Source organism: Parasteatoda tepidariorum, chromosome 4, assembly GCF_982258835.1.
Source record: "Parasteatoda tepidariorum strain Cologne lab strain chromosome 4, Ptep-v5.0, whole genome shotgun sequence".
NCBI lineage: Eukaryota > Metazoa > Arthropoda > Arachnida > Araneae > Theridiidae > Parasteatoda > Parasteatoda tepidariorum.
The window spans coordinates 79,715,063-79,741,011 of NC_141758.1; the positions used below are offsets into that span (position 1 = coordinate 79,715,063).

The following is a 25,949-nucleotide window of genomic DNA, read 5'->3' on the forward strand; positions in this document are numbered from 1 at the left end:
AAATCGAAACCCTTTCCTTTTTGCGTCAATAATGAACATTTAAAATTGATTAATTTTTCCTTGTTTTAACATTACTGCGAGCGAACCACATTTTACTATTCTTGATTCACCAGGAATAAACCTTTCATCAATTAATATTTTATTCATCTACTATTATAAAATGTTAATGTTGCCAAAACATCATCCCAAACATCATTGTTTACCGATCCAGTCAAACCTTTTTTATGTTTAAGGTTTATTGAGCGTTTCTATGGTGACCGCCTAGCATTCCAGCCAGAGCGGTGGTCGCAAATTCTTTAGCTAAGATAATAGCACGCATACGGGAATTTATGAAACGCTAACTTTTAACTAGAGAATAATTTGTAGACTAATAATTTATTTGTTGATTTGTTGTGCCTGTAAATTTCTCTATGTTTAGTTTTAAGCCTCGTAAAACTGAAATTTTACACGAAGTCTTATTTTTAACTTTGAGTGCATATTTATCTGTAAATCACAACACAATTTAATGCAATTATTTAGTTTAGATATAGTTAATTTTGCTGAATTTGAAAAGAAATGATAATAATAATGTAGTCTAATACATTAAAGGTTAATCCTTTCTTACTTGATTATTTATTTGTTGATTATTATTATATTCTGTAATTTTTCATTGTCCTGTTTTATTTGGGCAAAAATTAACATGATTTTCTTAAAAGCATTATCATTTCTCCATTCTATTCTATGTTCCAATTTTTTATAAATCCAACAACTTTTAAATTTCCCAAAAATTGAGCGAATATGAAATAATTTGGAGCTGTAGAATAAGAGATCGGGAAAATATTTTTTTTAAAACTCCAGTAAAGTATAAAACATATTGGCTTAAAGCTAAGCATACCTAACTCTATTACAAAGAGCTATTCAAATCTCAGAATATTGAAGGTATGCATTAAATATACGAAATAGCTAAGAATATAGAACTAATAAATATAAGAGTAATAAATACATGGAAATATAAGAATAAATATTGTTGTTGTTGTAGGCCATTAAGGCAAGGGGTGCGATTGTACGCCATCTATGGCCAAGAATTCGACTTCGGCCACACCCATACATCCCGCCCTTTATAGGGCGGACCCATTCTTACAACCATTCATTCATTCATCCACAGATCGTAATTTTGACCTGACCCAGAGGACGATCAATCTGCAATTCAGTAACCCCAGAAGTATGTTTTTATAATTTTTATATTTTATAACCGTCGTTGAACAGCCGTCCCAATTTTATGGGTTTACGACTACTAATGCTCAACCCCGTACCCTTGTAATTTTGAACCCAATTCAAAAGACAAGAGAACTTCTGGATCGAGTATTGGGAGAAATTTGCCTTCGTGGAGGACTTTTTGATGGAGCTAATCCGCATTTGCGTCACATGGAGAGGAAGACCACGAGAGCCTCTCACTATTAGTCTGACGGCAAGGGGACTTTGACCCGTGATCCGTCTACCACTGAGGATATTTCTCGTCAGCACTGTGGTAGGTGCAAGCCGGATGCAAAATTCGTATCGACTGGGATTCGAACCCGGTTCGCCTCATTGGAAGCCGAGCGCTCTATCCCCTGAGCCATCGCGGCTCAGAGGTATATTTTGTTATGGGAACATGGAGGACTTTGCGACCCGACAGATTTAACGCGCACCAGTCACCATTTACTACACGAGGGAGCTGGAGCATGACTGGCTGGATTCGAACTCCCTTTCTCACGAACACGAGTCCAACGCCCTGTCAACTAATCTATCCCGGCCTATATATAGAATAAGAATAAATAATCTATGAATATAGAATTTATTAATATAGAATTTATTAATATAGGACTAATATAGGACTATAAGTATAAGAATATAAGATTAATAATCCTAGGAACCATAGGATAGCGTAAGGGGAGTGGGACACACTTTTTGTTTTTAGAAAACTGCTTGTCGATTTTAAGTTTTATACATACATTTATTTATAACAGTCCGCATAAAAAATAAATATGTATATATAAAGCTTAAAATAAACGAACGGTTTTCGAAAAACAAAAAGCGTGCCCTCCCTTTCTTGATTCCCATTCAAGGAACAAAGGATTAATTAATATAGGAGTGATAAATGTAAGAAGGAATATAGGAGCAATAAGTATAGGAAATAATATAGTAGTAGTGAATACTGAAGTAATTAATACAGAGCTAATAAACTGTATATGAAGATAGGAGAAATAAGTAAACAGGCATAGGACTAATAAATATAGGAATATAAGACTAATATATGAAAATTTCCAGAAAAATCTTTACTTTTGAAAACAAATATTTCTATCAAAATGGGAAAAATGGGAGATGGGAAAAAATTTCTTCCGCGCATCAACTTTCTGTTCTTGAAACGATACGTAAAAAAAAAAATTGTAAATTGCTTGTATTGCTTCGTTTCTTGTGTATTAAAAGACTATGTGCTTAGAAAAGAAGAATCTTGTAAGAAAGTCTCCTTAGTCGTAGAATAAGAAAATTTTAAATTTTGATTCAAAGAATATTTTTACTTTAAAATTTCATTTAGAGTTTTGGATGCAAAATAGGGAATAAAACGTTTACAGATCCATCTGAAAATATATAATAGATTAGTTTCAGTAGAGAATGCCATTCAATGAATTTTGTAAAGAAAGCTAATTTCATATAAGAAGATATGCATGCATATCAGTTTTAAATAAAGTATTTTATTAATATAAAAAAATAAAACAATGAATGTACAGTTAAAAAAAGTTGCTAAAAAACTAAAAATTCTAATTTTTACTCCCATTTAATTACATTTAAATTTAATTTTTATGATTACTTTTTGAATTTTAATCTCTGAAAAGTTAAACCAGTGGTTTCCAAATGATGTTCCGTGGAACCCAGGACTTCCGTAGAAGAGTTACAGGTGTTCCAATAGTCAGGGATTTTTTAAAAACATTTTTGAAACCTGAAAATATTTGGAGTTGACTCCTATTATTGACGTAATACTTCAGTTGTCTTTACGCTTGAAGCAAAATGCCAATAAAAGAGTAATGGCGGGGCAGTTCTTTTGAAATATTGGCAACATTGAATTGAATAAATTAAGAAAATGACATGCATTTATTAAAAAATTGCATTAGTGTTTCGAATCGTACTTTTTAAATCAAAATAAAAATAATTAAATCCGTTAATAATGAAATACGTATCTCTAATAACCATTTTCAACCCAGCTAATCTTTCAAGCAGTTCTTAGTAATAATTTTTTTTAAATTTTCATTTCAGCAAAAACCATAATTCGGCTTATTTCATTCCTTTTCAGCATATGTATGTACTTCAGAAGCAAATTCAGGACTAGACTACATTAAGGCTGCTTTTCGAAGGGTCCGTTGTAATATGAAATGATGCTTTTCTGTGAATAATATGCTCGTTTTTATAACTGCTGTGAGTTTGCAACTTATGACTGTTAGGCGCTGTCTACGCTTATTTTGAGAATGGCGCAAAACGTCAATGGAGAAAAGCCACAGTTATGTAAAAAAATTAAAAGCGTTCGGGGCCTAATTTTTTAATATTTCCAATGCTGCATTACCTGGGCTCATAAAAAATTTCCATAACTGAAATAATTTTCATCTACGTGTAAAAATGTTACCAAATTGGTACATTTTTAAAAAAAGTTTAATAGCCTTTAACACATTTAAGTCATTAGTCTGCTCTAAAGTCCAAATAGTTCTTCAAGGCAAGATTGTATAGATAGTTTAAAATCATCGCACTGCTCCAAGTGTAAGGCACTTAAACTATGGCTTTTTTATTTTCCTTGGCGACAGAGCTTCGAAAAACAGCGTTAAACTCCCAGGACTGTGAATTCAACTGTCGGACATAAAATCTGATTGAAGATTATTAATGATAAAACTACGGAAACATTTTATTCCTCTTATTAAATATTTTCAGAACAAAGCATTCTTTCATTAAATAATACGTTCATAATTTATTTATATATATTTTATAAAACCAGGGTTCCACTGAAAGAAGGTTGATCATTTAGGGTTCCGTAGACGTAAAAAAATGGGAACCACTGAGTTAGACTATAACATCCTATGTTTAGTGACGCAAAAAACTCACTAAGCAGTAAATTTGAATAAATAAAAAGATGTTGCCATTTGACGCAAAAAAAAAAGAGTCACTCCTGGAATCTGGTGAGATTTTACTAAGACTTTACCAACACACAATACCTTCGAGATTTTTTTCTCCTTCACAGATTTTGATCAATTTGTCATATTTTACGGTATTCTAGTGAAAAAAAAAGTCTTGGCACGATTTCAGGGAAATTTCGATAGATTAATCTTCGATGCAAATATGGGTCGCAGTTCTTGAAACCCTGAAATTCATTACGACAACAAAAGAGGTGAAAGTGATTTATATCGATGAAAAGACGCTTAAGTTTTTAGTCAAGTCCATAATTATTTTTGTGTCAAAGAATCTAAGTGACCAACATTCGACGTGTTTTGTTTCAATACCTAATAAGCACTGTCCAAGAGCTCCATTTTGGAGTGAAGGCAAATTATGGCATTTGAATACTATTTTCAGTATAAATAGGCATAGCTTCTTGATAAATGACCCTCTCTTTGTTCATATATGCGTTCTGACCTGAAATACTTTTTAAATTAGGACACTTTTCAAGAAGTATAGATACTCTTGCTTACGTATCAAATAATACGTCTGAATATTTTTTGACAAATAGTTTTAGTTTAATTTATTATTTTTAATTTGTTCTCTTCACATGAGGTTCATCTTGTTTAGATACACGGTGACAAAAAGTAAACTGGAAATACCCAGTATTCAAGAAAAGTCAAACATTAAGAATGTCTGTAATGAGGTAAATGCTGCTTCTGTTGAAAAAATCTTTTTTTTTGCTTCCCAAAAAACTTTTCTGACTAAAGCATGACATTTTCTTAAATGAGCCTACATTATTCTGAGATTATATTTGGTGTTAAACTTATTCTAAAATTATTTCCTGTTATCCTTTAAATATGGGGATAAGAATTCTTTTTTTTTATGCCTTGTCCATATTCACCATTCGATTCTATTTCTAAAAGGCATTTTTTGTAAGTATTTTTACTTTGAGTTTGAGCAGCAAAAAAGGATTTGACTTTTCTGCCCTTAAACTGCATACTCAACTCAACTTTTATAGCCTATTATACATGTTTCGTAAGCTATATTACGGTTTATTAATGACAACAAAAGAATAACCAAATTTGTAGTTTTTCTTCTAAGAATACAGGAATAAAGAATCGTGAATCCAGTTATTGACTTAGAACAAATGTTGAAAAGTTTCAAGCCTCAAACTTACCGAAAACCTCAAAATAAATTTTTAATTAATTTTCTAAAACTATGTACGTTGAAGAATAAAGAAAAAAAACTGACACGGTTTGTCCAAAAATTACTCCCTTTCTAAAACTGCTGAGTAATAAAAATTTTACGTACCTCGATAAAAAGAACTTTGTTCAAAGTAAACGAAAATTAATATCGATTTCCTTCATGCAATTTCAATTCGTATCACCCATTATAAAAGCACAATTTAGAGAAAAATCCTTGGAAGTTTAATTATCACATAAAATGTAAATATCTGGTTAAATAAAATTTAAAATCTGATAAATAAGGTTTAGAAAGAAATTTTGCATTAAAATAGATTTACTATTATTCTTTAGTAGACCAGGAATTCCTAAGTATGGATCACAAGATATTCCACATGGGTTGAATTATCGAAAAATAAGTTCCTATTGTTTTTTAGTTTATCAATCCTACTATTACCTAGCTTATAAATCCTACTATCAAACCTACTATTATTCAGTTTATAGTCCTGCTATACCTTTATCAAACTTATTATTATTATTTAGGTTATTAATCTTGTTCTCTTTTAGCTAAGTATTCCTATTCTTGTTTAGTTTATTATTAGTATTTTTTATTTCAATATTCTTAATGTTATTCAGTTTATCTATACCATCATCATCTATATATATATATTTCTCTTACACGGCGACAAAAAAAGCCTCATTACAACTCCCCGAATGGCAACGCTGGAAAATCGACCAATGATTGCCGCTAAAAATGTCACATTCCAAATCTAGCTGAGGTGGCTCAACATATAGCGCTTTTAAAAACGGAAACAGAAATAACCAAAGAGAGCATTCTCACCAAATGTAATCTCTTCCGAAATTCACCCTATCAGCTGCGGCAATCTCATACTATTAAGCTAGGCAGAAGTGAGTAGTCTTAGTCGATAGATCTCTATTTTAGTATTTTGTCGAAAGCGCTTTTTCTCACGAATTTATATGTTACGAATTCTTAAGATTTTATACTATAGCACATTTCTAATAGGTTTAACGAATTACGTGTCATTTATTTGAATTCAAATTTATTTTAATGATTTAGTATTTACTAAAAAGATGTAATTTTTTATAATAAAAAAAAGTTGTTATATGGATTTCAATGATTGTTTTGAATTCTTAGAATTTTGTGCATTTGTAATGTACCTAAGTTAGTAGCGAGCGAAGCGAGCTTGGTTTGCGAAGCAAACCATATATGATTGCGTAGCAATTTTTGGGGGTTGGCGAGCGTTAGCGAGCAGGGGGCGCAGCCCACTAGTTTAATTTATTAATTCCCATGTCAATTGTTTATCAACTCCATTGTAGTAGTTCTTTAATCCCATTATCATATAAATCGTATAGTTGATTTATGTTATTATTAAGTTCATGAACCTCATTGTCATTTATTTAATCAATTCCATTATATAATTTATTAAACCAATCATTATTTACTTTATTCTCCTTATCGTTTATAAATTCCGTTATTATTATTTTATCGATTCCACTATTACTTAGTTTATAAATTCTATTATTATTGTTTATCATATCATTTAGGTTATCAATTCCATTATCATTTATAATTATAATTATAATTCCATAAATAAATATTTATTAATCCTGTTAATTGCGGCTGTGAAACAATCCTATTACAACAGATAGATAATTATTAATTTGGTTCTAAGTTGTTGTTTTTTTCATCTTCTTATTTATCTCCTCATTCATTGGATTTTCTCATTTCGAGGGTTTAAATTTTCATAGCATTTTGCTAATAAATATTTTTTTATAAAAAAAGAAGAAAAAAAACTTAAACCTGACTTTTAATCTCTCCGGCCACTGAATATGGGGCTCTGCTTAAAAAGAAAACAATAAAATAAGCAAATAAAAACGAGAATTACTGTTTTAAATGAAGGGCAATTTCTGAAACTTTTTCTTTTAAATTAAGGCTCATACAACATCAAGAGGCTTTTAAAATTTGAGTTTATGTTCTTACTTTTCTTGCTAATTTTGTATCGTAAATAATTAAAATGTGTAACGCTTATAAATGAAATCAAACCATTGGATCTAAACTGTTAAACAGTTTTCCTTACTTAAAAGTAAATTTTCGTTCTTAAAGTACACGAAAACCATGCATTTACGAACGAAGTATATCGCAGTTCAATGACATAACGCATTATTGGTTAAAAAGAATTGTGTTGTGGAAACTCATCGGATTTTGAAGGTAAATAGACATTGTGTCGCTCTTTAAATGTTAAATTTAGCATCTGCGATCTAAAGTCTGTCAAAATAGCTTTGTTCTTTGAGATGTGGTAACGTTCCTTTCAGTTCTTCTTTTTTATTTTATTTTGTTGAACCAAAAAAACTATTATTTAGGAATTTACTTTTTTTCAGCCTTTTTTTACTTTAGAAAAGAATTAATAATTCATTTAACATAATTATCATTTCACCAATTTGATAATGTTTTCAACTATGACACGTTTGACGCATTACTTACGTTCTGTTGTCGCCGTCTTCATATATTTTTAGAATCCTTGCCAAAAATGAGTAAAAAAATGTACAAAATTAGACGTTGAAATTATTATTAATTTTGGTTAATAATTATTAATTAATTAATAATTTGGTATTATTAATTAATTAACTATTAAAATTTTTCCATCCTTTATACAATCGTAATTTGCTGCTAAAATGTTATTTAAGAAAAGAATATTTCAAAAGAAAAAGTAATGTCTAAATATCTAATGATGAAAGTTAACAAAATTAGACGTTTAAGCCAACAAGAAACAAAAATTATGACAAAATGCGAAGAATCATTAATGAGGAAAGTGGAATGAAAAGCTTCAAAAGCAGTACGATTGATTGATTGTTCGATGAAATTTAAAGGTATTTTCTAAAGGTACCCTCAAACATTTAAGATTTAGACGAAATATTTTTTCCGGGGGTGGCGTATTAAAGCAGATATTCCAAAAGCAAATTGAATTTTTCTGAAACGTATATTAAGAGCATAAATCATTGGTTAAATTGACCCTTTATATGTCTGTTTGAATAACTTACATGTAATGGTAGACTAAATTCTTTAAATTCTACTTTATAACAGTATATTAATATGGTAGCAAATTAGAATTTAAAGAATTTAATATCATTATCTTTGTTACAACAATAAAATTATCATTATATTTACTACCACTAAGAAAAATACTTGAACTTTAATAGTCGCAGACTCGAAATTGGGTTGATTGTTCAGAGATGGTTATAAAATAGCATAAAATATCGCATTGAATACCTCTTTTCTCTTTGTTTCTCTAGTAAAATTATTTTTCGAATAAAAATTATGACCAAGATTTTTTCTTAAAATGTTTTGCTATATTATTATAATATTACTAGTGGGCTGCGTCCCCTGCTCGCTAACGCTCGCCAACCCCCAAAAATTGCTACGCAATCTTATATAGTTTGCTTCGCAAACCAAGTTCGCTTCGCTCGCTACTAACTTAGTTACATTGCAAATGCACAAAATTCCAAGAATTCAAAACAATCATTCAAATCCATAAAACAACTTTTTTTAAAAAAAAATTACATCTTTTTAGTAAATACTAAGTCATTAAAATATATTTGAATTCAAATAAATGACATGTAATTCGTTAAACCTATTAGAAATGTGCTATAGTATAAAATCTTAAGATAAAATTTCTTAAACTAATATCTCTTTAAAAAGGTTAAAATTTTGGCTATAATTAAGTCTATTAAAAATTTAAATAAGAGAAATTGCAATGGAAAAATCTGCATAAACAAATAAATTCTAGTAAAACAAATAAATTCGTGATATAAATCAAAAATCGTCAAATAAATTCGTGAAAAAAAGCGCTTTAGACAAAATACTAAAATAGAGATCTATCGACAAAGACTACTCACTTCTGCCTAGCTAATGCTCTCTTTGGTTATTTCAGTTTCCGTTTTTAAAAGCGCTATATGTTGAGCCATCTCAGCTAGATTTGGCATGTGACATTTTTAGCGGCAATCATTGGCTGATTTTCTAGCGTTGCCATTCGGGGAGTTGTAATGAGGCTTTTTTTTTGTCGCCGTGTAAGAGAAATATATATATAGATATCTGCAAGCTCCCCTACTCTCCACTGTACGCTTTCCTCTTATTTAAGGTAAATAGGGGCGTGGTAGATAGTTTCTTATTTATTTTTAAAGCTGAATTGAATGAGACCAATTTTGAGACGATCGGACTAATAGTTGAGAAGTCATAAGAAATCTTATGTACAAAAAATACGAATTTGTATCTGTTTACACGCATCTGATATTGCTATTTGAACCATTGTTTCTTACATAGTTTATCACGCTGAATAAAACGAGACTATACAACAGTCAAAAACAGAGCAAATAGTTCTGAAGTTGGGAGAATTTTTATATCCAAAAACTATTTCTTTTGACATTAGTCCGCAAAAAAGAAACGAATCACCCTGAATAACTTTCGTTCTAATGATCGGATTTTCACGAACTAAGTGTCAATCTTAATGGTTCCTAGAGGTGACCTCAAATATGCTAATTAATTAGTGCTAACTATTAATTAAGTTATGAAATCAAACACGAAAATGTACTAACTCTGAATAAACATAATTTTTTTTTACATATTTGGATTCTTAACCTTCACAATATAGGGGGTAGCCGCAATCTGGGAAATATGGTCCCTATGGTTTGGTCAGGAGAGCGATCCAAAGTTCGTATCCCTTAATGTTAATTTCACTTTTTATGTTTTTAGTCATATTTTTAAAACTAGTAAAGCAAGTAAAAAAAAATTGCACCCACTCATAAAACTCATTTACCCAAAGATAATGTCATGAAAAAAATAATTTTTAATACATATTAATTACTTTTTATTATTTAATTAAATTGAGGATGAAAATATTTTGAATTATAAGGTATGAATTTTTTATACCCTTTTTTATATTATTATATTTTTTTTTTATATTATCATATTTTTTTATATTTTATTTTTTACACACTTTAAATTGCTATCCAGGGAATATATGAATATGTAAGGTATATTTTCCGAAGAAATTCCATTTTTTCACTATAATTGCTAGAATATCAGGAAACTATTGAAACTTGCACAGTAATCAGTATAGATTATAGCACCCTTTAAAGATAAGACTTCTTAGATTGTCGGAAAGTGGACGAATTTTGATTTCAAGAATCCATCATTACACATACGAAAGCGAGTTAATAAAAACATACTATTAAAAAGTAATTATAATTATGATATTGAATGTTATACTTATATGGTAAATATATTTTCCTTTTGTATCGTATTATAATTTACTGACCTCAGTTTTTCTTGCTGTTTCCCTTTTAATCGTTATAATCCTAAGATATAAATATGTTGGATGTTTATACTTACTTATATATTTGTAAAATAATAATCTATATAAGAAAACTTAATTCTGTGTTGTCTTACTTTGACTTTATGTGAAATAAATCTTAAATTAATAATTTGTTTTATTCATATACAAACTTTTAGTAAATTGATATGTCTTTTAATTCATAGTATAATAAAAACTATGATCGTTTTAAAACAAATTTGCATTTATCATTATGAAATTTATATTCTTTCTCTTCATAAAAATATTTATAGTTACTCTATTCCTTAATGCTAAAAAATAATAAGGTAAAAATTGACATGAAGTTGCATAATTTTAAGGGTAAAATCTTGCATTAATTTTTATAATAATAGCAAGTTTTTGTAACATATTCTTAGTACTTATTAGGTTTTAATATCCCTGTTTTTCTTCAGACATTGTGTGTTTCACTTATTTCTGAAATTTTATTGTTATGAAATTTGCTTTAGCTTCATTCATTTTCAAAGTATTTAAATGAAATGCAATTATGTTTCTGTAAGATTAAGAGCACTTATTGTTTGCTTTAATTGCTCTTTATTTCAGTGTATTTTGTGGCGCTTACTTTACTCTGTATTCACTCTTTTAACTTTCAATCGTCTACAGCAAAATATATAAAGGTGGTGTCTGGGTGAAATAAAGTGGCTATGCACATAAGATGAAACCTCTTATAGTGCCACGTTGTAGAAAACTGCGGACTTAGCGTCAATGCCTCAAGAAACAGTGTGTTACAAAGTTTTAGAGCATCTTCGATTTAGTTAGAACAGTGCTAAAACAAACAACAAGATACCATTTTCGATATACTATGCAAAAAATTTAAAATCGTTGAAAATAAAGATATATTTTTTCCTCTTTAATCTCTAAAATTGCCCAGTCATTATGTAGCAAATTTATGTTTTAAACGTTCTTTTCTTTGCAATAATGTTCTCAAAATAACTATTCGTACTAAATCAATGATGATCAACAACTTCCCTCACATTTCTTTCTTATCTCATGCAGTTCTTGAGATAGAAACGCCTAGTCACCAATTTTCCACCAGATGGCACTGCAAGCGATCTCATCTTAGCACATATTCACTTTATCGTTAGGGGCCATTCTCCTCGCATGCGGTTCACGCACATCCGATTGCCGTCGAGAAAAATTGAGCACCTAATGGATGAGTTTTTAGCGGGAACAATTTTTTTAAAAATAAATTTCTCGTTTTCCCTCGTCGGCGATAGCAAGTATGTGGAACGCATGCAGTGAGAATGGCCCTGCTGACATCACAGTTAATAGGGTGAATACAGGCTTTTGTGAACATCCTGTATAATTTTGTCTACATATTATTTTACTGCACATAACTTTACAGTTATCTATTATATGTGTTTCCATTCTAATTTACTGGTATATTTTTTTCTCTTCTTATTAACTAACATTTCTCTTCCTCTTCTTGAGCTGAGCTTTTCAGCAGCACTTTCAGCTAACTAATCTGTTAACTAACACCAATGGGAATGAGCAGAATGAGCGACAGCACCTGCATGTGCTACACATTTCTTATTTACTTTCTTCCATTTCTAATGTTTTTGCACTTCTTTTTATTGGCACAAGAACTTTTCTTGGTTCACTGCTTTCCGTGTTTTTCTCGAAATATTAAGCAAGAGAACCCTTGTTTATTTATCTTTTCCGTACCTCCCCATCATAGTGAACTCATACAACCTTTTAACAGTACTAAACAAATGATACAGTATACAGTGCAAAATATTCGAATGATCGGATTTTTATGCATAACGATGCAGTTTAAATAGTTCAAGAATTCAACCAAAAATATACTTATTTATTAGGGGACATGATTTTTTTAGCTACACAATCAGGCACATAGGAAACGTTCTTTCTCTAAAATATCGTCTTGTTTTTCTTTTTGTTTGAATTAATTCGAATTTTCCATGCTCAAATTATGTAACAATAGTCCGGAAAATCTATAATCCCAATAGTTTTGTCAGATAAACATTTTTTCCCTTTTTTTCCCTTGGAATTTAAGCAAATAAAAAAAAATTTCACAATTTTAAAACTTGTTCATTCACAGATTCCATTCGAAAAGAAAATCATTCATTATTTTCCATTGAAGTCGATAACGGGGGCAAAATTTTAAGCTAGCAAATTATATGTCTCTTTTATCTCTTTTTAAACTATCTAATTTTAAATGGTAAAACAAATAATGTTCGAAAACTATTCGACCAATTACCAACAAAGCGACATAATTTCAAAGCTATTTAAATAATTTTAAAGCTGCATTCATCTACATATGGTGAAAAAAAATCAATAGGAATTTATGAGAATAAATAGTTTCCTTATAAAATCAAAATTAATTCAAAGCAATTCCTGACCAAAAAATATATTTTATTACATCCTATTGAATTACATCACCTCACAACTTTGCAATAAAAAAAGATTTTATCGATGGTTATTATAGAATACTCAACAAATATCCTCTACATTCAACAAATCTATAGTAGGAATAAATAGCTTACATAAAAGTAATAAATTGCTTACATGTCTTTAAATGTTCGCCCTTGAAATATGTAGTTTAGAATTCGTGATCTTGAAATATATAGCTTACAATTGAGTTAAACAGAATCTGTCTGGGAGTTACAAGATGAACCATCGTCCTTACTGATAGAAACCTCACCGAAAGCTCAACTCATGATTATACGTTGTAACTATACGTGTGACAAATAATTATTTAGTTAAGAAAAACAGTAATAAAAATTTGACAATCCATTTTTAATTGAAGCATATTGTGAGTCACTGAACTATGCACCATTGAAGAATGATTTAATTATCTTTTCAATGTTAGAGACGTTTAAAAAAAATTTTCCGAGGTAAAAATTTGAGTCATTAAGAAACACGCAGAATGCAGTTTTCATAAACTATGAAAAGCATTCATATAGAACCATTTTACCACGTTCGTTCTTTGGCCATTCTGAATTTCGATATATTTTCTTTACCAATCTCCATTAAAGGTTTTTTGAGTAAAATTTTAAATATATACATTATGATCAATGTTTATAAAACACACGATGTGTGCATTTAGGAATTAAGGATTTGCAACAAAGTTAACCGATCAAGCTCTTATAATTTTTAAGGTTATGCTATCATCAGTTCAGCAAAGATATTTTAACTCTAGCGATCTATATTAGATTAACGGCTATATCAATTATCAGCTCCGTAGCCTTGTAATTTTGAATCTAACTCAGAAGACAATGGAACTCTTGGATCAAATTTTTAAACTTCGGGGAGAATATTTGACTTACCCACATTTGCGTTACAAGAAGAGAAAAACTAAGAAATTCCACCACGGTTACTCGTTGGCAAGGAGCCACTATGAAAAAGCCGAGCCATAACTTACGATTTGAACCTAATTCACCACCCTATGAAGCGACTCACTTCTATCCCTCGACTAAGTTACTATCAGGGTGATTCAGTGAGCATTTTATCTCTCGACTCGGTGACTATCAAGTGTGACTTAGTGAGCGTTCTATCTCTCGAGCAATCATGCCTGTCTCCAAAAATATAGTAATTTATTTTTACAAGTACTTACATATTAATCATCAAAACATTACTTTTATTTTCATTGACTTATTTTAGAGTTTACCGAACACCACACTACGATTTTTTTACATTTAATGGTTTGACAAGCCTTCACGTTAACAATATATCCATCAATTATTTTAGTTTTTTTTTTTTATTTATTCATTTTTTACCTGTCATCTCTTTTAAAACTTAAGTATTAATCGATATCAATCGAAAACAGAACTATCTTTTGTCAATCGGCTCTTTTTTTTCCCTTTCAAGTTCTGAATCATTAAGTATAAGACATTTTGACATGAATCAATAATGAATGACTTGAGCAAAATGTTACATCTTGTATTGAATTACTGACAAACTAATATGTCCTTTATACTTCCTTCCTGTTTCTGAAAAGAGACTTAAATTTTTAATGCATTGTATGCTGCTAATGATCCTTATTCCATTAACAAACATCATTGTAACCTGATATTATTCAACATTTTAAAGTATTAACTATTTTGAAGTATTCACTTTATTCAACATATTTTGGTCCTTGTTGCATCACATCTTGTAAGCTATCGATTTTAACTTATTTTATTCTAAAGAAGTATCGTTAACATTGTTACTGTCCAAAATTATAAGCATTTATAAATTTTCATATGAATAGCTGTTTTCTGAGCGCATTTGTAAATTTTTTAATTGATTATTAAATTTAAAATACTATTATTGATTCAACAAAAAAAACATATGACTCATGATATTAATTTTTAAATTTTGCTTCCATTCAGCACCGATTGTTACAAAATACATATATCGTTAAATTTTTAATATAAAATTACAATTAAAACAAATTATTTTCCGGCTTTCATTCTGCCTTGCTATAGAAAACTCAAGTTACAAAAAATTCAAAATTGAGATTTTTTAATTTTTTTAGAACTCTCCCACTTTGAGCCTGAAATTTCAGGCTAAATGCAATTTGAGATATCACACAAATCTTTGTAAGAATGTGTGAACTAATTCTCTGTGTAAAACATTATTTCGTACATAAAGATATCTATTAGGATGGTAAAGAGAGATCAGGAGAATACAACAAATTTGTTATGATAGAGGGAAATTTATATTAGGATGAATGGGAAAAGTAAGAATGATCTCAAGTTTTTATCACATTGTGAAAAAATTACAGTTTAAAACAATTACATAAAGATATTTAAGATGGATGATGGAGATCAGGATACATCGATTTTAGTTTGATTAGTGGAAATATTTATTAAGACGGATGAGAAGGTTCAAGAGAATCATCAGGTTTTTAATCTCAATGTAAAACAATTAGAGGGTGAGACATCCACATAAAGATATGCATTAGGATGAATGAGACAGATCAAGAGGATTACATCGATTTTATTATGATAGATGAAACAATCTATTAGGATGGATGGAAAGATTCAGTAGAATCATCAGATTTTTAACCTCACTGCGAAACAATTACAATTTAAAACAATTTTTCTATTGGCGATAAATGAAAGTGTCCTTAAGACTTCAAAAATCTTATTAGTAGAAACTTCCAGTAATTTCATCAATTTACAGCCCTCGGTTAAAGCACAAACGACTGCGTAATACAGCAAAACACAGGCTACAAATCCTGGAAGGGGTCAATAAGTAAATTCAGGTCAGTATACAATACTGCAGTCACAAACAAACTACTACTCTGTCTGGTCTGATCTGTTTGGTCTAGCTGGGCTCCTGAGACCATTAATGGTCCTTTTTCCATTCATCCTGTAATGAGAACATAAGCAAAAACAATAGACAGATTACATAAAATGCAACAAATACTGGCACATGTTAAGGAAGAGAAAAAAGAATGGCACTTTGCCATGGTAATAAGTAACAAATAATTGAATGTATAGAAAAGTACAAGACATATTTACAAGTAGGGAAACGAAAATTACAAGAAGGAAAAGTATTTACAAAAAATGGAAAGAATTAAAAAATATTCATAATGAATAACGTTATGATCATAAACTTCATTATCAAAAAAGTGTACCTCTGTTAAAATTGAGACCCGACAGTCCTGGTTATTACCACTTGTGTCTGGTTGCTTTCTACACTAAAAAATTTTCGGATTAATCTCGCCCTGATCAGAATCACGTTGCTCTTTCACAAACTACTACTCTATGACGAGGCACACTCCAATTTATATGTGTTTAGAGACAAAATCCCGTAACTTTCGAGATTATTCTACACGATTCTCGTATAAATCAGTAAATATTTAAACTCGCTTTGAAACTCAAAGTTCCCTGAACTATCATTTTGTTGCCAAAATAATCGTTGAGTCACTAAGATTGTCGAGAAATTGAGCATTCCATACAAAGTACAATAGACGTTATTTCCTCTCTAAATTGTATTAGAATCATGCTATTTCCTTGCAATTTTTCTTACTGCATTTATTATTTAGGGTCCGTCGGAGATATTTAGCCTCATAACAAAAGAATATTCACAAAATTATACACATATTTATAAAGTCGTAACAATATTAACGACGGCATATTATAAAGAACATAGGCGGTTATCAGAAGTGCTAAACCTGTAAACCACTTTTGAGATTGAAAATGTTTTTATTATATGTATTAATCTGCAAAATAGATCCATATTAAATATTATTTCACAATAAATAAAAATATAGAGCCGCGATGGCTCAGGGGATAGAGTGTTCGCCTTCCAATGAGGATTCGATCCCGGCGATGGCTAATCAATATGAATTCCACATCCGATTAGCACCGACCACAGTGCTGACATGAAATATCCTCAGTGGTAGACGGATCATGGGTTAGAGTCCCCTTGCCATAAGGCTAACCGTGGAAGGTTCTCGTGGTCTTCCTCTCCATGTAACGCAAATGCGGTTTAGTTCCATCAAAAAGTCCTCTACGAATGCAAATTTCTCCCAATACTCGATTCAAGAGTTCCTTTGTCTTCTGGATTGGGTTCAAAATTACAAGGCTACGGAGTTGAACATTAGCAGTCGTAAATCAAAAAATTGGGTCGGCTGCTCAACGACGGGGGTATAAAATATAAAATAAATAAAAATATCTATTAGGATGCATGAGATAGCTAAGTATGTTATACCAGTATGTTAGGATGGTTGGAAATATCTATTAGGATGAATGAGAGAGCTCGAAAAGGTCCTCAGTTTTTTAATCTCATATGATGCGTTAAATGAAACAGGCTATTTCTTTCGCGTCAGATTATTAATTTTTTCACCAACTCCCAACCACGAGGATATTAAAAACGTGTTGATGGTTATCGGAAGTGCTGGCCTTAAAACCATATGCGAGATCGAAAATGCTTTTAAAATATTAATAAAGCTTTCCTCCAAATATTTCATGCTATTGCATTTTTTTACTGCCTTCCAAAATCTTTTTACGACTTTAAAAGAATCTGAAGAAAATATGTTCTCCTCGAAAGGCACTTCTCTTCGACGTTTAATGTTTATTAACGTTTTAACAAATATAGATTTGCAAGCACCATTAGCAATCGCCATTTATAATTATTACTGAGAAGTAGTAGAAATGTTTTACCAAGAAGGCAAGCGAAAATTTTTGAAAATTTAAAAAAGGATCGTTTGACTATTTCGAATACATTTAAACTAAAAATAAGGCTTAGCTAAATATTTTTTTGTGGAATAGACACAACTATTTATTATTTTACAATCCTTTTTAAATTTATTTTGCATTTTTGAAATAAAACTTTTTTTTTCATAGTTATAAAACATAATGAACTAAAACATATAACAGCAATTTTTAAATTATAAAAAACGATAGCTTTTTTTGTGTTCTAAAACGTAAGACATTGAAACAGTTAAAAGCACCTTTTAATAGATTAATGGCTTAACCATTACATAAATACACAAGTGGGCGACCTTTGTGATAAAATACAACTATTATGTTATGTTGTGTTAACCATTAGGTATAAATATTTTACTACAAAAATTTTCTAGGAGTTGAATACTTTACTAAATTTAGGATTTAATTTTTGCGTATTTCTTGTTATTAAATGTTTATTTTGAGGAATATGCTTGTTCTGAGAGCTATTTAATAGCTTAAATGCAAAAAGAATTCTGGTAGTCTCTTTTATTCCTTTTTTTTTTTTTTTTGAAGATTTTTAACTTTTATTTTTAAATTATTAATAATATTGGAGAAATTTAACTGTTAATAATTTTTAACTCATTCAACTGATTGATAATTTTGAGTAATTATTGGGTACTAAAGTTAGCCTGGAATGAAATTCTGACTAATTTTTATTTAATAGCATTCAAATGATTGATATTTGTTACAAATTACAGGGGGGAAAGCATAAAATCTGACTCTTCTGTGATTAAACAGGGTTTTTTTTCATTGCTGCATGAATTTTTAGAAAAATACACGTATATTTGACATTTAAGAAGTAAGGTTACATGTCTGAAACCTGAAACTATGGTAACTATCAAATGCATGTGTTTCAAAGTAGCGAAAAAAATTCATGAAGGACCTCGTTTTGTTTAAAAAGAAAACAAAAACCTTAAATTTTTATTTAACGTGAACAAAATTTAAGGGTCTTCTATGTTTAAACAAAAAGTTTTTAACTAATTGTACATGAATTGAAATATGACCGACATCTCTGACGTATAAGGTACTGACGAACAAAAATTAAATAACTAAGATTTAGACTAAAATGTATTGAAAGATCCAGGTTTTCGCTCTCAGTATGCTTTATAGTTTCAATTTTACTACTTTTACTGCAAAATTAAAATTTTCCATAAAAGATATTTATTTTTCAATTTTTAAATCTTAAATATTGATAAAAAAAAATATTGCTCTCATCTTCTTCAAATAAAAATTAGTGCCATCTACTTAATAAGCAACCTTATATAGTAAAATAAAAGTAACTTCATGCTTCACTCCTTAAAGAGAAAAGTAAAAGAAAAACACATAAAATTATTTCATTCAAGCTAATTACGATCATGAAAAACGAAATTGAAACGTTAGAGGATAATTGAATTCAAAATCCTTGCATTCTTTACTTCTTTCTGCTTCTCTTTTTCTTTCGCTTTTTTTCTGGTAAGTAAGTTCATCCAGTAAATGAAATAATCTTTTCAGATTGTTGGCGTGATATCAGTATTGTTCATAGTTCTATCAACAGTAGCATTGACATTAAACACTCTGCCATCGCTGCAAGGAGAAGACGAGAAAGGAAACCCCACCGATAACCCTGAACTGAGTATTGTCGAAGCCGTCTGCATCACGTGGTTTACTCTGGAATATTTGCTAAGGTTCCTATCAGCCCCCAATAAATGGAAGTTCTTCAAAAGCGCATTGAACGTCATTGACATATTAGCCATACTCCCATACTTCATATCATTGTTCCTCATCGAAACCAACAACAGCTCAGAGTCCTTCCAAGATGTCAGGCGTGTGGTGCAGATCTTCAGAATCATGAGGATCTTGCGAATCCTGAAACTGGCGCGACATTCCACTGGCTTACAAAGTTTGGGCTTCACTCTACGTAACAGCTATAAAGAGCTAGGACTTCTTATGCTGTTTCTGGCGATTGGTGTGATGATATTCTCAAGTTTGGCTTACTTTGCCGAGAAAGACGAGCCAGACACTAGATACACGAGCATTCCAGAGACATTTTGGTGGGCTAGCATTACCATGACCACAGTAGGTTATGGGGACATTTGTCCCACCACTCCATTGGGGAAAGTGGTCGGAACGGTGTGTTGTATATGCGGCGTGCTTGTCATCGCTCTGCCCATTCCCATTATAGTGAACAATTTTGCCGAATTCTACAAGAACCAGATGAGGCGAGAGAAGGCGATTAAACGGAGAGAGGCATTCGAGAAAGCTCGAAGGAATGGCAGTATTGTGACATTCGGCAATGTGAATCTTCGAGATGTTTTCGCTCAAAGCATGGATTTGATTGATGTTCTGGTGGATACACAGCGGAATGTCAGCCAAGTAAGATACAATTTTATTTTTTATTGCTATGGCTTACATAAAAATTTATTTGCAGGATCAATATATATACTTACTTAACTCTCATGTCAACAATAACCTACTTGAGAGAGATTTCTACAAGATACTTTTTCAAATTTACAATCAAAGTTATCCCTTGCCATCTAACTATTTAAAACTTAATGTATCGTAAGGTAATTTTAATCGGAATTTACCAGTACTTCAGGACTGTTCATATGTACCCAATGGAACCTCGTTCATTCACGTACTTGCGTTTTGCATGAGCTCCGTCTGTATCTGATATTTTTATGTACGTATGCTCTGCTGTGCACAGAACATATGTACATGAATGCGTATGATGCGGTGGGAAAATTGCTGGTAGTTCCTTAGAACAAACACAATAATCGTTGACATAAAGGCTTAAGGCAAATTGTGCAATTTCACAAGAAACTTTTAATATTGAAATTTTCGTGGTAATTTATTGCAAATGTTATTTAGTAGTTGATCATAATTTTTCATAAAAGCACATATTTTCATCTTCTTTTTGTTTAAATGCTTATCTTTTAACGAGTGATAATAAAATATTTCCTAATTAGCCAGAAGCGTTCTTATCTATAAGAACAGAGGTTTTAACAGGCAACCTGCTCTAGTTTATAAATTGTTCTGATTTAGGACATTTTTTTTTCCATTTCTAATTGAGAAATTATAGATACAATTCAAATTTGCTGGCATAATTTATAAGTAAACTTTTCTCGACTGTTAATTATTCTGGTTTAACTGCTTTGTTGCAATAAATGTAACAAATAAATTTAAACTAGAACTTTTATATCATTTTAATAATTTCGTCTCTTTTTAAATTAGCCGTTTAGATTAGCTCTTATTTACAAAATAGATCTGTGGTTAAAATGTATTACGATCTTTCAGTTATGAACCAAATCGGGAAGGGTAAAAACTCATTGAAATTCAGACAAATGCAAATTCTGGAAATGAAACAAGCCTTAATTTGTGTAACATAAAAGAAAATTATTAAAAATATCCTTGCTTCCAAGAATTTCTACCAGGATCTGTTAAAATAAAAAATGTTATAAGAAGCGCTAGTATTGCAAACTAATTACAAAATGGTAATTTAAATACTAATTTCTCTGACTTCTAGAATAACTAATGTTTTCAAGTTTACAAACTCCCGTCTAATTAAAAGGTGATACTCATTGATTGCTATTACAAAATAAAATCCATCCACATAATTGTTTTAGGTTGATACGGGCAGTGTTGAGGAAGATTCTTCGCGGTTTACGACAACTGGCACGGGATGTTACCGTAACCACGATCATGCTTTCAAGAGACTATCAAATGGGGCTGCAGACGATGGCAAAGCTCAGAATTTGCCGAGTGTGGTGGATATAGCACCGGGTGTGGTTAATCCCAGCGCCAACAACACTCTGGATCTGCCCCAACATATTGATGAGTTACAACCAATCAAACCTCAGGTAAGCAGTCAGTTTACCTTGCTCCTGTGTGCTTGACGAGCAGAAGTAGTGAGTATAATACAGTTTTTCGCAAGGACCATTCTTAATATTTATTTCTTTAATTCTATTGCACTTAAACATAATTTCTATGTCTTCAAAACCTATCAACTCAAGTGAACAGAATTGTTCAATGCTGAAAGAAAAGATCAGTATAGTTCTTCAAAAAAGCAATTAGTATGTTTCTTTCAAAAAAGCGGATCAGTGTGATTCTTTTAAAAAAGAAGTGGATCAGTAGGGTTCTTTAAAAAAAGTGGATCAGTATGGTTCTTTCAAAAAAAAGTCGATCAGTATGATTCTTTCAAAAAAAGTGGATCCGTATGGTTCTTTCAAAAAAAGTCGATCAGTATGGTTCTTTCAAAAAAAAGTGGATCCGTATGGTTCTTTAAAAAAAATGGATCAATGTGGTTCTTTCAAAAAAGTGGATCAGTAGAGTTCTTTAAAAAAAAGTGGATCAGTATGGTTCTTTCAAAGAAGCGGATCAGTATGCTTCTTTCAAAAAGTGGATCAATATGGTTCTTTAAAAAAAAGTGGATCAGTATGGCTCTTTAAAAAAAGTAGATCAATATGGTTTTTTCAAAAAAACCTTGTTCTACATTTAAAAAAAAATACTTTAAGCATGTGGTACGAAGGATATGTGTGCCTGTTATTTAGTATGATTATAAGACTAATATTAACAACAACAAAACTGTATTACTTAATATATTGTATTACTTACTGTGTATTACTTAAATAATTATTGTTATTCCATTTTTTTTGTTCAATATTATTTAAAAAAATTAAATTCCTGCACTGCATAAAAATTCCACTTACTACAGAAGGAGTATATGCAGCTCTTATCCACAAAAACATCGGTTCGAAACTAATATTGACCAAATAAATATTTGTGTGTTATTATTTATCATATCTATTTAAATATTCTCCTTTTTCCGTATTTTTTAAATTTCTCGATTATTTTTTATGATAATCGGACACTACTGTCATCTGATCCATTCAAAGTAAGTTTTTTGTTTTAAACAAATTAATCATTTGCTACATTATTTATAACAATTATTTATTCAAAAAAAAAAAAAAAACACGGTAGACATTTTAAAATTATTAGTAAATAGATAACAAGATTATTAAGAAACATATAAAAATAAGTACGTCTGTATAATCCCGAGAAACTAAAGCGATAAGATAATACTGGAATAAAAACGCCATTCGCTTCAAAAATATACAAATTGGAACTAATAGTCGACATGTTTCAAGCGCTCAAACACATACGCCCATTTTCACGTCTTGCCAGACTTTAATCATTAAAATACATCTGTAGTTAACGTGAGTTCTGAATCTAGTATCTCTGTAGTAGTATGTTTATCCGCTGTACCAATGAGACTTCATGTTTGAAACAATACGACTTTTTTCTTTCTTAATTGTAGAATTTTAAATGTAGAACAAATTTTTAAAATTTAAGTATATTTAAAAAAATTTAAACTATACAACCGAAATCAAAATACATAACGTATCTGAATTCTGTAGCAAAATAAGTATGGTAAATTTTTATTTGGTTGCAGAATTTTAAGCGACATTTTCTTGGCGTAAAATAGAATGATAATTACTGTAAAAGCCTTGCAAGGACCAAACTATTATAATCTAGGGTTCAATTCACAAACTGCGATTGAAATCAGATGCGAAATAGACAACGCTAGGCAGATGGAGCAATCACCACATTAGTGAAATGTATTCTGATTGAAAATGGGAATATTGATGGCGTAATATAAACTTAAATTTCCTGTAAATAATTTTGGGTTTCGTATTTTTGATGATTTAAGAGCTACATTTAGAAGAAAAATATTAAAACTAATAAATATAAGACTGACATAAACGCTCTATTATGAAAATTTTAATTTTAGAATGTCTTAATACATTATGGATATTTCACATAATGTCTTAATATATTATGCGAAATTTCAATTTTGAATAGATGATTATGGAGATTGTTTCATAATAAGTCCATCATATATTGACTACTCTCACGAGTTCGACTGACATCCCTTAACTTCTGAAAGGTAAAAACTATTATGATAGAAATTATGTCTACGTTATGCTGTCTAGCCTACGTATAGTGAAAAGACTAAACAGGGTGTAAAAAAAAATTTGAAAACTGTCAAATATCTCGAGACATATACATTGGATCAAAAAGTTAAACTAGACACATTCAACATTTTTCAAAAGCTATCAAAATATACAGAACTCGATCATTCAATCCCACCCCTTAAGAGTGGGGTGAGGGCATCTCTTGAAATCTTAACAATAAACCCCCATTTTTTTATTGCAGATTCGGATTCTCCTTTTATTGCAGATTTGGATTCTCTCTCATTTAAGAGGATAAAAATAGACACATTGAAAAGAAATTTATAGATTTTTTCATTTTTTTCCTCTAAAAAATACCTCAATATTTTTAGTTTTATTTACTTTTATTTTCAATATGATGGCTTTCGAGTTACCACCTTTTTAAACAGTTTGTACCTTTTTCAATTTTCTCGGTTACACTGCCAACTGATAAGCAAGATGCTTGAACCTAAAACTCAGATGGGGTTATTTTTTCTGGAGAATCCATATCAGAAGTAAAATATAACAGTTTATAAAGTTGCTCCCCATACCGCCTCCAGGGGGTGGGGTGAAAGATCGTGTTTTCTAACAATGAATAGCTTTTAATAAATATTGAATGTGATTGTTCTAACTTTTTGGATTCTATGTGTATTTCTCCAGATATCGTCGGTACGGCGTTGTAAAATATTTTTAAAATAAAAAGTTTGCTTTAAAACAATTGAATTCTACACAAAATCGTTCATTTCTAACAAGAAGAGAAGAAAGGAATATCTCAAATCTTCTCTTAAGATGAAAACCGATTAAACTTTTCAATTTGTTTTCGAACGCCATCGTCAGATCAGTATGGAGCGGGTACTAAAAGCTCTGTACCACGAAACTGACCCAATATTTAGGTTTTTTTTCGTAGTATTTACTCTCAAATTTATTCACTCTTTATGTTTCAAAATCAGTCATTACAAAAGTATGCATCTAAACGATTAAAAAACAAAGCACTGTTAATTTACGTTCAACAATAAAAATAATTTCAAACTATTGAATACTACTTTAAATTCATATAACTTCAAGTACTTTAATGACTCCTTGATATTTCCATTATTTCTTATTGACATCATCACCTAATTTTTCCTTTGCCTTTCTGCACTTACACATTCTTCTTTATAGGACAATTCTGATTATTGTAATAAAATCCTAACTTGTATTGTATTCCTAACTTCGCAAAATTTATTGAAATTAGTTAATTATAAGCATAAAGGCTTTACATATTACGACAAAAAGGGTTCATATATTCCATTACACATAATACTATTCCATTTAAACTTTCGAATAGCATAAAGAATTCTTAATACTGTGAAGAATTATTTAATAAGAGTGTTCGTAAAATGCATAAAAGATTTTAGCCATCGTCGCTTCAAAACCAAGAAAGCGTTAGGGCGACATTTTTATTTTTATAAAATTTTATTATCATCGCTTTTAGGTAATGTTTCTTTTGTTTTTCATAAATCTCATTACAGATTCTCTGAGTTATTTCTTATGGCATAAAGTAAAAAGAAAAATTTATTCTGTCGACAATTTAATTTTATCGTCTAGCATAATCGAATCGTACAGAATATGGCGTGTGTAATCAATTTACAGAGAAAATAAAAATTATTAAGCTCGTGCAAAATTTTCTTTTATATTACCTTTCTCTTGCAAGTACCTTTTTGTTTGACTACAGCAAATTGTATTATTTCAAAAATTAAAATTTACGTTTGTTTACGTTTTATGTGTACTTCCAACTGTTTATGTTGTGGATTACACAAGTTTAATATTTTTATATATTTGTTTGCCTTCATGAAGTTAGTCATTAACTTTAAGGGGAAAATATAAATAAAATATGTATTATGAATAAAATAATCCTTAAAACTTGTTCTTTTTAAGTAATCACAGATATATTAATAAAATAAATATCGATTCCCAATGACAAAGTGATTTAGTTTTGAAGTAGAATGAATTTTGAACCGAAAATAACCACTCGCCACGCGGCGAGTCAAGAAAATAAAAAGTGGCGACTTAAATAAACAA

At 30.2% G+C, this 25,949-nt stretch overlaps 1 protein-coding gene across 3 annotated transcripts in view; it reads left to right on the top strand.

The window, feature by feature from the left end:
• Nucleotides 1–25,949, top strand: part of LOC107438489 (potassium voltage-gated channel protein Shab) — a 122,965-nt gene that overhangs the window by 80,291 nt on the left and 16,725 nt on the right. For all 3 annotated transcript variants that reach the window (XM_087161450.1, XM_087161449.1, XM_043041866.3), the window contains exons 4-5: nucleotides 19,414–20,274; nucleotides 21,525–21,758. In XM_087161450.1, coding sequence (XP_087017576.1) covers nucleotides 19,414–20,274; nucleotides 21,525–21,758 — 1,095 coding nt within the window. The remainder of the gene's footprint in view (nucleotides 1–19,413; nucleotides 20,275–21,524; nucleotides 21,759–25,949) is intronic.